The sequence below is a fragment of the Cinclus cinclus genome, chromosome 1 (genome assembly GCF_963662255.1).
Source record: "Cinclus cinclus chromosome 1, bCinCin1.1, whole genome shotgun sequence".
In the NCBI taxonomy this organism is placed as follows: Eukaryota; Metazoa; Chordata; class Aves; order Passeriformes; family Cinclidae; genus Cinclus; species Cinclus cinclus.
The window spans coordinates 81,327,090-81,340,473 of NC_085046.1; the positions used below are offsets into that span (position 1 = coordinate 81,327,090).

The following is a 13,384-nucleotide window of genomic DNA, read 5'->3' on the forward strand; positions in this document are numbered from 1 at the left end:
CATTTTCAGTAAAGCTTGAGCAGGACAGAGATTGGTGAGGTAGTAAATAATATGCTAGATAATTGCAGAAGCTAATAAAACATACTTTAATATTGCCAAATACTATCAGTCTCTTGTGTGGGATAAAAAAAATTAGGTATTTGTTAAGCTGTGATTTAGAAAAGGACAAGTTATCAAAGATAATTGGTTCTATTTAGACTCTGTACAGTGTTGTGGAAGGAAAAAGCACTAATGCAATAATGTGCATATCAAAGTCAGTCTGTCAGGCAAATGGGGTAATGATTGCCTTTGCATGCTGTATTGATAAGCCTGCTTCCAGAACTCCAAGTCCAATTTTGATGTCCAGTCTTAAGGAAAATTAGGAAATAGGACAAATGGAAGACACTGGGGTGCACAGGACCTGGAGATCAGATTTTAAATCTTGTGTAGATATAATAAATTGAGCTTAGTTTATCATTATCTATGGATACTTGGGCATGAAATGTTTTTTGTAGGTTTGGGACAACAAACACTCTCAGCATCATTGATAAAGGCACAACAAAATTCAGGGACTGGAAAATTAAATTAAGGGGAAAATGCAGCCTTGTATTAACTTGCAATTTGTTAGCTTTGCAGATTACTAAATAGCAGAACAGCTGATCCAGGGAGGTGATAGACTCATCAGTGCTAGACGTCTTAAAAAAATAAGGAGAGGGAAAGGCAGATTTAGTGGTTTCTTTTTTTTACAGTTCATGTGCTGCAAGGAGAACAGTCATACATGTTCTGTCCCAAGTCTAAAATGTACTTGGTTTAAAGAATTGACTCATGAGGAGGCATAGAGAAATTACTTCCCCTGTTGTACCCAGGACCAGATAGTTTGCTTACTCTTTGCTGTCTTCTGAGCTAGAAACCAGACCAGGCTGACACTCATATCCCAAAAAGGTTGATCATCTTTCCTAAATGGTGACCGAGTATGACTTGTGGTCGCCATAGAAGTGATCAACAGGTTTTAAGGTAGGAAGGGACTTTGCACAGCCTTCAGGAGATAAAAAGAATAGTCTAGCTGAGGCCTTTGGCCTATATTTCAGAAGTAACATAAAACTGAAAGCACAAGGTTGGCACAAGTCCCTGTGGCATCAGGACTTGAGAATCCTGAACATAATGGTGGTTTCTCTGGTGTTTCGCTGTGTTAGTGGGACAGGGATTTCTGGAGATTTTTATTTCCAGGTCTCACAGATTGAAAAATTAGAGAGGCTTTCAGACAATAAGCTTCTTTTAGATTTGAAATATCAACACAGGCCTGAAATTAAAATATGGGTTGAAAATGATTGCTCTAAACCTAATTGGGTATGTTCATAAGTTAGAGTATCTGTAAGAAGAGGTAGTGGACTTGAGGAAAGTATGAGATGTAAAGGACATTATCACCATGAGAAAGAGAGGAGCAGGTAATCTATTGCCTTTTGGAACACGGTGGTATCAACTGGGGTAAATGTTATGGAAGAAGGACATTATACTACAAGATAAAACTGTTATTTCTATTGTTTCCTTATTTAGTATTTCATGAAATTACAAACTTTAGTAGGCTCCTTTTCAGTAGGAGCTCAGTTTCTCTCTAACAAGCAAGATGTAGAGAGAAAAATTAAAAGTTTTCTCACTGATGACTATTTCTTTTCATCTTTAATAATTTATCAGTGTGAATTTATTTTGATATTCAATGTTTGTTTAATTTCATCTATATATTTTATAAATAATTCGCATCAGGTGAAATATATTTTGTTCTGGAAAATGAACAGGCAGGACCTACAGACCTTGATGATACTCATCAGAAGACATAGACTGTGGGGCTTGAGAATACTGACAAGTCTGCATTTGGGAAAATACTGGCAATTCTGCACTGGTTTCTTAAATGTCATCCGTTCCTTTCAGTGTGTATCACTCGACAGGGAATTTGCTTCAGAAGATAGGTTTAGCAGTTCTGGAGCTATGAGTAGCAGGCACCTCAGGGAGCCAGAATCTGTAATGAAAAACATATTTTATCTGTTGTCTCTTTTGAAGTGTATAAGCAGTATACAAAATGGACAGTGGTTTGCTTATTCACATGCCACTAGATGTTACCGGGGAATTATTTGCCTGTTCGTGTCATGTACTTGCAGTTTATCAGAATTCTTCTTAATTAAAAGCTTTAGCATATTTAGCTTCACCTTACTTGGGGCTATTAATTTATAAAGGATATGCTTGATTATGGTACTTAGTGTTTGATTTACTGTTTTTATGGATGTGATCTAATTTGTACTGGTATATTGCTTCTTTTAGCAGTGTGGTACTGTGCTTGCATAGAAACTGAAAAAACACTTTCAGCTTGAGACTGGTATTAGAAGTTCATTGATGATCAGTGCTATTGGAAATGTTGAAAAAATGTCAAGATATTTTTTAAAAGGGTTGTCTTCTTGTCTGTTTTGAGTGTGTCTGGGGCATTTTTGAGGTCATATGTGATGATGATGTTTATGATGACCATTTTCTTTCAGGAATATCAGCCTTGTAACACCAACGCCTGCCCAGAGTTAAAAAAGACAACTCCTTGGACCCCCTGGACCCCGGTGAACATTTCAGACAACGGCGGTCACTACGAGCAGCGTTTCCGATACACCTGCAAGGCGCGGCTGCCCGACCCAAACCTGCTGGAGGTGGGACGGCAGCGCATTGAGATGCGCTACTGCTCCAGCGATGGCACCAGCGGCTGCTCCACAGATGGTGAGCAAAGAGAGGTGGGCTCACGGTGCCCCCTGCTAGTGACATGTCTGCAGTTCCATTTCCAGCATGAAGTGGAAGCTTCTGCTTGCTGGTGTTTTGTGTAACAGACCTGATAATGAAAAGGAGGGCATACTGATCCCAGTAGGGAACCTAGCCTGTATTTCTTCTGAATTTAGCATCAACATTCAGACTAAGCAAGTGTCTTTCACCATCAGTTATGAGATTTTCCAGGTTATTTTCATTATCTTCACAATAATTCTGTTCTTGTAAGATTCTGTTAGCCTTTATACTCCCCCCGAGCTTTTACTAGGGGTGAATTTGTGCAACATTAACACATTGCTGGAATATTTTGCTAGAATTTATAATATTCTAAGAACTTTTGCCCAGCAGTTTGAAAGGAACAACTGTAAGATTCATACCGGTGTTTAAATAAATAAGGAGTTTATGAACTGGATAATTTCTGCTATAAAAGTTTATGTTGTGCTTTTGCTAGTAATTTAAAGTTCCGTTCGTTTCTAAGATTGAAAACCACACTCCTTCAAAGTATTTTCAAATTTAGATGACTATAAATTGGAATTACTTTATTTCAGAATTTTCTTCTTTTCCTGTCAATAATACAGTTTGGTATATGTATAAAAATTAAAACTAGGAGAAATTTTGACAGTCACTCAAATTTTATTAGTACATTTAATTGATTATCTAGTTTTAATTGTGTATCAGTGTATATTTTAAAGTATTATATTTTAGTCATATAATATAAAAATATTGATTTTTTTATCATTGTATTTTAATATTTATAGGCCGTTTTCCACTTACATAGTCTTTTTTATCTTAACAAGACCCAGGTTAGCTGAAAAAAAAGTGTAACTGAAGGCATTTGGCTTATCTAAGACCACAAAGAGAGAACAGTTTCTGAGTCCTTGGACTTTCTAATTCTCAGTATTTTTCAGACAGACCAACTATTGTGAAAGTCAGTTTTAAGCTCCTGCCTGTACTAGGTTTACATGTCAAGGTTTTGGTAGCAGGGGAGGCTGCAGATTTGGCTTCTGTGATAATATGCTAGACACTTCCATCCTGCCCCCCCCCTCCCCCTGCCCTTCATCCTGTACAAAACCTTTATTGTTTCACTTGACATCTGTGTCTCTTTGGAGGGGGCAGGATGTTAGCAATTTTTTTTAGGAAATATATAGTAGTGAACTGTGCAAAATCACCAAACAAAACTCATAGTACTCCAGATAAGACTTTGTTTTGTGCTTTATGTCATTCCCATTTCAGATAATCTATAGTGTCATATGTTGGGGTTTCATTTAGGTCTAGATAGCAAAGCAGATTTTGGCATGGAGCAACTCTTTGACATGAGTGTTTCTTCTGTTTTTATCCATACTAAATTTGAGACTTGTAATTAGCAAAGGTTTTCCTCTGCTAAGATTGGTGTATGACCTGTCTCTTGTCCTTAATGAGACTTCAAGGTGGTGCTGCTGCTTTTTGCTGTCTTTCAGCACTTAGATGTGGATGACATGTTTTTAAAATTTCATGAGATTAAATGAGAAAGAGAGTATTTTTCTCACCAGGTAGTGCAGACTTGCGAAAGTTATCACAAATAGAAGTAAAGCTATAAGAGAATCTAGGTATAATCTGGTCTGACAGCTGAAATGGCAGTAAGAAAGGAGTATCCAAAATCCAATGCATGACATAAGAGAGGAGGTCAGCAGGGCAAACCAGAGAAGAGCCAGTTTGTTATAAATCACATTGCTGCAAAAAATGTAAACTTGGCATGGAGACACCTCTCTCATCTCTGAAGTCATGGTTATAAGACCTCTCCTGGAGCTGGGTGCATAAGCTGACTCCTGCAGAATATAGGTGGAAGTAACAAAAATCCCAACATTTTTTTAAATAAAGCATTTTTTCAGTGTGCAGGTGGTGGAGGTAGGGATGGTGGTTTCAGGGGCATTCTTTGCCTGGTTAGCTTGAAGATTTTTTTTTTTTTTTAATGTGCTTCTGAACATAATACTCCTGAATTTCCTGGCATTGTACTTTTTTGTTGCATCTTGTTGAAACTGCTGCTTTGATTCATTTGGAAATAATTCATCACTGGAGCAATGTATGTGCATGACCCCAGCCCTGTTGCCTAGTAATAGGAATGCTCATCTGGGTGAAGGATTTTTGCTGACTAATCTCAAAACTACTGAATACTTAAGTACTTTTTATTGAGTAGTTGACAGGGCAGAAACTATTATACATCTGTCTGTTCTTCCTAGTGAGTGTCCTTGTGGCTTTGTCATTAATTTGCACTCATTCTTTGATTCTTTTTGGCCAGTGAGTCTTTAATTATTCTGTAATGAAAGGTGAAACTCAATCGGTGTTTCAAGTGGCTGCATTAATTTATACACTTCTGGTGAAAATAGCACATCTTATGTTGAGACTGTTTGCTTAGTCATTTTCTGATTCTGGATGTCAGAACAGTATGGAGTGGAGCATTTGTTGAGGGAGGGGTCAGGGGACACCATTTTGATTAACTGGTGAGGTGAATCTTGCTGACGATATCTAAACTGCAGGATTCAGGAGTGCTTCCCTGCTTCCAGGTTTAGATATGGGCCAACATGCCATCACTTTACTGCTCCTTGATTTCAAGGAAAGTCATGAGAATGGGAAACCATGAATTGTGGCAGACACCTTCACCATTTTGGGCTAGATAGCAAGAAAACATCATAACTTACTTCCACCTGACCGGAGCCTGGATGCTGTGAAACATTATTTTCAGTATCTCGATGGTGAATTGTAGCAATTTTCTGGCTTTTACAGAAAGATTAATTCTGTTACAGAATGCTTGGCATACCTCATTACCAAAGATGTGTTCTGCAGAGATCAGTTCTCTGTTCCTTGCAGATAGGAGCCATTTGTTAGAAATTTTCTCATTGCCTATAATCTCCCACTGTGCAACTATAGTCACGCCGTGTTAAACAGAATCATGTTTCACTGTCAGATGCTAGCAAAGCAAGCTTTCTGTGCCATCTGAGCTTAGAGATAGAACTTCTTGCCAGAAACCCACTGGACTCCTCCTGAGTGTGGTAAGATTTCTGTCTCAATCAAGTAAGCAGTAGCGTTTGCAGACTGTATTCATGCTTTTCTGATTAGAAGTTTGATTAAGAGGAAAGAAAAATAAATATTGTTCCCTGCCTCTGGGTTTTCATATAGTGCTCATATAAGAAAGAGACAGCTATTTCAAATCAACTGATTGAGATTGTGTACATTGTTGTATGTCTTAATGCACTGTCTGTACAATCCAGCATTCAGCGTATAGAAATTACATTAACCTAGATATTTAATACGTGCTTATGAAACATATTAAATATGTACATTAACATGCTGTCTCCCTGTAAGATTATCTGACGTATAAATAGTAACAATTTTATTGAAAACATAATTTTTTAACCCAGAGATAAATATTTCACAAGGTATGAGTGCGCCTGACTTTTCTAGGTTGAATTTATCTTACTGAAGTCTAGACTCCACTGGAGGCACTAGTCTAGACTAGTCTGCAAAGAGAGTTTCACTACCCTGAGGAATGAGGGATGCATTGAAGATAAGCATCTGATATAATGGGTGCAGTTCATCCTCTGGAGATAGATACTGCCTTCTTTCCATGGTGTATAACGCAGACAGCTTTGGTGGGCTTAGACAAGATCCTTGACTTTGACATGCCCAGAGTTAGACCAGGTTACCTTCTAAAATACCTTCTGAAGGCAATTAACAAAGGCAATACTCCTAATTTTAGTCACTTCAGTCTTAAAGAGTCTCTTGTTTGCCTTCCCTCCCCCCGGCCCCGGCACCTAGATTCCCAGTTGTTGTTGCTTCCTCTATCTCAAACCTCATAACAATAGTTATTTGTGAAGGCAAGATGTGAATTACTGTTCTAGTGGCTATGATCTCTTGTGAAAAGCTTGATTAAATCTTTCCTTGTGTTACCCACAGGAAATTTATAGTGCATTCAGAATTTTTTACAGAATAGAACATGTGCTGATAATCAGGAATATTCTGTAGACAGGAGGAGTATGTTTTGAAATGTTATCTCTTATACTGCTGTACTGAAGCTAAGCTGTGGTATTCTGAGTCAGAGTAAAATGAATTCTGGAAGTTAGAACTGAATTTGATGACAAATTCAAGTTTGATTGATGAGGTACAACTCAGTGGAACTTTGGGGTTAAATACCTAAACACAGAAAAGTCATGTACAAGAAATAAAGTTATCATGCTAAGATGACATACTCCATGTGCACCCAACCTACTCTTTGGTATTTAAATATGCCGTCTTTGCATTGCATTAATATTTTACTATTTCGATTTTGCTATGTTTTGAAGGTTTATGAAATCTTTATAAGTTATAGGTATTTAGGCCTGAAGTTATGTGAGTTTTATGCTTCAATAATATTTCCAAATAACTTGCAGACTATCTTAAGAAAATGACAACACTGAAACAATCTTTGCTTATCCTTGTTACCTCTGCACTTCAAGAAGTGTTTCATGCTGTCATTTAGAAACGATTCAGGATACCTGAATTTTGGCTTCAGATCATCTATTCCTAAAGTCATAAACCTAGACTGCTTGGATAATTGAATTTTCTTTGTTAGATCAGAACTGGAGGACAAAAGTCATAAATCAGTCAAGTAATATAATTTATCAGGTGTCACAACTACTTCTCTCTTACTTTGGGCTGTATTACTTAGCTACAGGCTAGACTAGGGGATTATTGTAAAATTATGTGCTTTAATAGAGCCTCACTTTTAAGCCAAATTAATTGAACTTGGCTGAGTGTGTTGCAGTTTTCAAGCAGAATCAAGCCAACCAAAGTCTCATTACAGGCTTTTGCAAAGACAGATTTTTTTTCTCCTGTGCTAGTCAGAGCAGGTGACTTTCATGTTAACATCTTCAAACAGGATTACTTTCTTGTGGATTAATGAAGCTATTTCAGTTCAACAAAAAAGTTTTAACAATGTACTTATAAATCATCAAATCATCTTGGTTTATATCAGAATTATGAAAATTAATTGGTCAATTGTTTTCAGTTATACTTGCATTATGGAATAGGTAAATCATCAGCAGGGCAGTAATAATTTCCCTGTAATTTTACTGATACTGAACAAAGTAGAAGTGCTTAAAATGAGAGAAAAGTCTTTTGTTTAGTTGTCAGTTCACATCTTCTGTCTTTCCTGTTGAAGTTGATGGTTAGAAGTCGATGGTTATTTTGTTAGAAGTTGATGGTTATTTTGTCCACAAAATCACTGTGATTGCTTTTACTGAAGTTTTTGCAGTACTTGCTGTTACTTGTGGAACTTATCACCTGACAGAAGCACAGCTGCCTTTTTAAAATCATGCTGGGTTGAAGTAGTTAAATCCCCTTTTCTAGCCACAGTGTGCAGCAGTTTCTTAATAGAGTATGACTTCTGAAAATGAGCCTCTTGGTAAGCTGTAAGTAGAATTCATGCTTCTAGTTGTTCACAGGACTCTAAGTCAGTCATAAGCTTTCTGAGAAGAATTTTGGTTTAAAACAATTGAATGATGAATCTGTCATAAAGGTCAGATTGGAATTTGGCTTACTGTCATTCTGTCTGTCTTGGGAAACCTATTCATTAATTTATTGATGATGCTATGACTGATCATTCTCTTTGCATATTTTATAACTGTTTCTGTGGTTGGGCTTTAAACAATGGAGACTAAGATTTTGTTTTGGTAACTAGACTTCTGCTGCTAGCATTCCGAGGGCATTGGCCGTTGCATCTTCATTTGGCTATATATATGTATATTTATCTTGGGAGCAGTAATCTGAGAAAAGCAGCTTAATGTTGGATTTTGTTGGGTAGTACCGTCTGGTTTCTGTCCCTGGAGATGGATGTAGAGAAATCTGAAAGTGGCCCAAACTGCAAACAGAAGCAGCAAGCAAGAAAACCACAGTTTAATGAGACAAGTTGGAGTTTCCAGTTTAGTGCCACTTTGCTCTGAAAGATTAAAATGCTTTTCTATTTATGCCTTCTCCTGTCAAATTTGATGTAAACTGTGATAAGGCTAGGATTTGGAACTGTATATACACTTACTTTCTGAAAAAGTTTTGCCTTTACAAATTATAAATGTAATCTTTTGATTCATTTTATATTGCCCCCCATCCCCTCTACCACCTCAGTTAATAAACAGGACTTATCTGAAGGATTCAGGAACTGGGTCCAGGGCCCCAGATGGGCTCTCTACTAGTGCTGAGTGGAGGGAAAGGATCCTTCCTTGACCTACTGGAAAAGCTCTTCCCAATGTAACCCAAGCAACTTCCTTTCCACAAGGGCACATTGCTGGCTCACGTTCAGCTTTCTTTCCTCTGGAACCCCAAGATCCCTCTCTGCAGTGCTGCTTTCTAAATGGTTGGCCTCAAAGTAGGGTAGCATGGGGTTGTTCCTGTGCAGATTCAAGACTTTGCATTTCCCCCAGCTGGACTCCATGAGGTTTCTTTCTACCTTGTCAAAGTGTGACATGATCCTTTGGTTTATCAGTCTTCACAGTCAAGGCAAACTTGTCCAGGTCACTAATGATGGTGTTAAGCAGGAATAAACCTAGTGACATTTCTGCAGCTGGCCCCTTAATAGCTCATCACTGTTCTCTGGACCTAGTTTTCAACCATTTGCACTGTCCACTTATCTAGCTCATACTTTGTTGACTTGTCTAGCTGGAAGTTATGGGAGTCAGTGTTAAAACCCATACTAAACCCATACTAAAGTTGAGATAAAATAGTATCCACTGTTCTCCCCTCATCTGTGCACCCTGTCCCCATCTTGTCACTTTTCCTGCTGTTAATGGCATAATGTTAATTTTTTATTGTGTCATTTCTGTCTGAACAGAAAATTCTAAAACCCCTTTAGGAACACTGGATTAACTACTGTAAAACTGTGAAAAGACTGGTCCTTATAATAAATTTTTTAATGCTTTGGAAAGAAGAAAACTCAGGGGAACTCTTGCTGCAGACCAAACTCCACACTGAAATGACTCTTTGGAATATTTTTCTGTTTCAGAGCTAAACTACCTTTGAGCTTTCCCTTAGAAGATTCCATTCCCCAGTCCCTAATTTAAATAACAAGAAATCAAATACCATGATGTCAGATAAGGTCACACATTTTCCTTAGGACTTAAAAAGCTACACGTATCCTGCCAAAATATCTACAAAATACCTAATATTCTTATAAAGTGTGTGATGGGTTGACCAGCACAAAGTGATACACCCTGCAGTGATTTATGAATGGAATGAGTGACAGTCTTGTCTGATTAATAGTTTTTTCATTGTTTGCATTGCTCTTAATTTAATAACTTAAAAACCCCCTTGGTTTAGAATTCTGGTAAAAAAACATGCTATTATTTTGTTCTTACAGCTCACTGTATACATAAACGGAGAATTTCCATTACCAGAGTGATACAAAATTGCATAAAAAGGGTCTTACAGAGCAGGAAAGTGGACCTGTATTCATAATTCTCTCTCTCTCTGTTTCTCTGTACTTGCTCCCTTTTTTGCATTTGAATGTGTGTCATGTTTTTTGAAATGCTGCTTTTAATATCTGTGTAATAGAATCTGGCTCAGCAGGAGAGAAGTCGTTACCCTCTATAATTCCTGAAAGGTTTTACCCATTTTTAGTCATTTTTATACTGCAGTTCTGCTGTTTTCTTACTGATTTCAGAAGTTTCTTATTACCAGGATTTCTGTGTCAAAGCATCATCATTCCAATATTGCACATTATCAAGTGTTGAATAAAAATGTGCAAACCCTCATCTACTTTGGTATGACTGTGTATGTATTTCTTGTGGAAGAAGTTAAGCAGTGTTACTAATGCCATAACCATGGGTAGAAATAGGGTGAACATTGCAAATAAGAGGCTCTTCCATCATAGTTATGCAGAATGCTGATCCTGTTCAGGGCAGGACTGCTGCTGGGCAGACTCTTCACGGACTCTTCTTCTGTCTGCTTTCATGGCATTGTTCAGTAAATATTCTGACTCTTTATCTCCATTTCATACTTCCACTGTGCCTATGCCTGTGGGTAAGGCACAAAACAATTTCTTAAGAATAGACATTTGTGCTGCAGTTAGATTTGCAAACAATCCCCCGCATTTCTCCACTGTTGATGATACAGTTCATCTGGACTTAGGTTCCCAATACTGAAACTCTAGCCTAGAGGGCCAGCCACATCCTCTGCTGGCTGAAGTACCATTCAGGGGACCTTCTTTCATCACAGCTACTTAAATAAGTACTTGTAAAAGCAGCAGGTCTTGTTCCATCAGAGTTTCCACTGGGAAAGGTTTTGAACTGCTTTGGCAACAGTAGGAGATCCTAGCAGTGTTGGTGGAGATGCTTAGCAATGATGCTGAGAGGTAAGGCTACAGCTCAAGAGCGATTTTAGTGTTTTGCTTAGTACAGTTGAGGGAGTTTTTTTGCATGCAGGACCAAGCCCAAAAGTGACAAGGATAGTCAAATGAGCTGCAGATTATTAGAACTTCATGCAGGACTATATCCAGGTCTATTGGTTGCATCCTGTGAACAAGATCTGTGTTTCCTCTCTCACCAATAAATATCAGACTTCATCCATTGCTCTTTAATCTAATGCCTTTTCTCTGTACTAAACTTGCTTAGAAAATATGTTTTCCACTTGCTAGATGATAATTTTTAAAAGGAATTTTCTATGGGGGGGGGGGGGGGTGGTGTGTGTGTCTCTCTGTCCAAAAGGCTGATTTCTATAGCTTATATGTGGCTTAGAACACTTCAACTCAGTGGAAAATAAACTGTTTTTTAAATTGGCAAATTTAAAATTTTTTTGCAAATTTTGCTTTGTACAAAAGGGTAGCTTTTCTAGACTTTGTGAAATTATTAGTGGACACTATCCAAAGTCTGAATATGGCTAGGATAAGTATGGTGCATGGGATGCCCATGAGCCTCTGTGCACAGCCAGCAGCAGTGAAGGCAGGATATGTGGACTGAATGACCAGAGCCCTGCAGGAGGACCAGGGGAGCTGGCTTGATAGGTAGACACAGGAAGCTCAGTCCTGTCTCCTTTGTCACCTTCTTCCTGTAAATCAGAGGCTATTATATCTATGTAATATATTTGGAGATTTTTCTGATGGTAATTCCTGGGCAAGAGAGAGATAATTTTTATTCTTAGGTGGAGTAAATTTTCTAGTTCAGTCGATGCTACCACAAAGTTTTAACTGAAATGTTGGATCCAACTCTTCACTGTAGTTCTGTGTAAGTGATTATGAAATTTTTATTATGGAACAGATTTTTGAGATTAAGCTCAGGTCAAGATTGTGAGAATAAAGGACAAAACCCTTCTGTTCACATTAATTTCTACTAGAAGCCTAGGAGTAACTTTGAAGAAGAAAAGGTTATTTTGGGGTGAGATACAGTTTTAATTCAGTATTAATTTTTCAATCCTTTTTTTTAGGATTGTCGGGGGACTTCTTGCGTGCTGGAAGATACTCTGCTCATACCATCAATGGTGCCTGGTCACCCTGGTCTCCGTGGTCTCAGTGCAGTCGTGACTGCAGTAGAGGTATCCGGAACCGCAAACGGGTCTGCAGCAATCCTGAGCCCAAATATGGGGGACTTCCTTGCCTTGGCCCATCTCTAGAGTACCAGGAATGCAACATTTTGCCTTGCCCAGGTAAGTTGCAGATGAAATTAAATAAGTGAAAATAAAATAGCTCATCTTCAAGGTTATATCTTGCAATATTTGGTGTGGGGTTCTACTATTTTAGTTGGTGAGTTTTGGGTGTGTTTTGGTTCTTGAATCAATTGCAGCTCAAATTTACCTTTATAATGTGAGTAGATTTATGTAATATTCTCATGTGATGTCAATGAATTTACTGTCAAGAGTATTAACAGTTTTATCTTTTATCACTTGTGAGACTGACTATAAAAATAGAATTTTCATATGTAAACTTATAGGGAAAAAAAGACTTAAGAGTTCTTGCAAGTCATGAGAAATCTGGCCTAGTCTTTATTTAAACTCAAAATATTATTCTCATCACAGTAGTTGCTGACATTAAATCTGTGTTAGCTTTTAAGTATAGAATTGCCAGCAAATAAGGTCCACAACTGATCACCAAATTAGATGGTTATTCAGGTAGTCCATAAAGATTGTTCTTGGAATATTGAGTTTCTCCTTAATTTAAGTTGTTTTATGGTTCTGTGAAAGGGATTACAAGTAGAATATATGTTTACAAGAAACTACTTTGGATTAAAAATCATTCCTGTATTTCCAACCTAGGGGGAAATAAAAATCTTGCTTTCAGTCACATCTCACCCTTTGTAAAACAGACATTGAAACTGAAAGACTTTTGAGCTTTGCAGAGGCTTTGTGGGAAAAGAAGGGGGAAGGATATAGGAGAACACATGGAAAAAAGAAGGTGCTGTTGGCTTAAGAAGAGAGAATCCAAGGTAAGAAACAATAGCGAGGAAGGTGGAAAGAAGACTGAAAGATTCAGTTATTTCCAGCAGCAGCAGCAAGTAAATTTGAAAATAAGCTTTTCATACATCTTTAATTGTATTAATTATGTATAGCAGTGCTTCATATTTTCTTGTTGAAGACTTGAAGCTTTTGTCATTTATTCAAGTGTGGACCTGAAGAATTACTA

General features: G+C 37.7%; 1 protein-coding gene across 1 annotated transcript in view; it reads left to right on the forward strand.

Annotated features, from left to right (window-relative positions):
• SEMA5A (semaphorin 5A) overlaps nucleotides 1-13,384 on the forward strand; it is a 213,740-nt gene that overhangs the window by 180,433 nt on the left and 19,923 nt on the right. Inside the window, exons 15-16 of the mRNA XM_062499827.1 lie at nucleotides 2,505-2,730; nucleotides 12,193-12,411. Of these exons, the coding sequence (XP_062355811.1) occupies nucleotides 2,505-2,730; nucleotides 12,193-12,411 (445 nt within the window). The remainder of the gene's footprint in view (nucleotides 1-2,504; nucleotides 2,731-12,192; nucleotides 12,412-13,384) is intronic.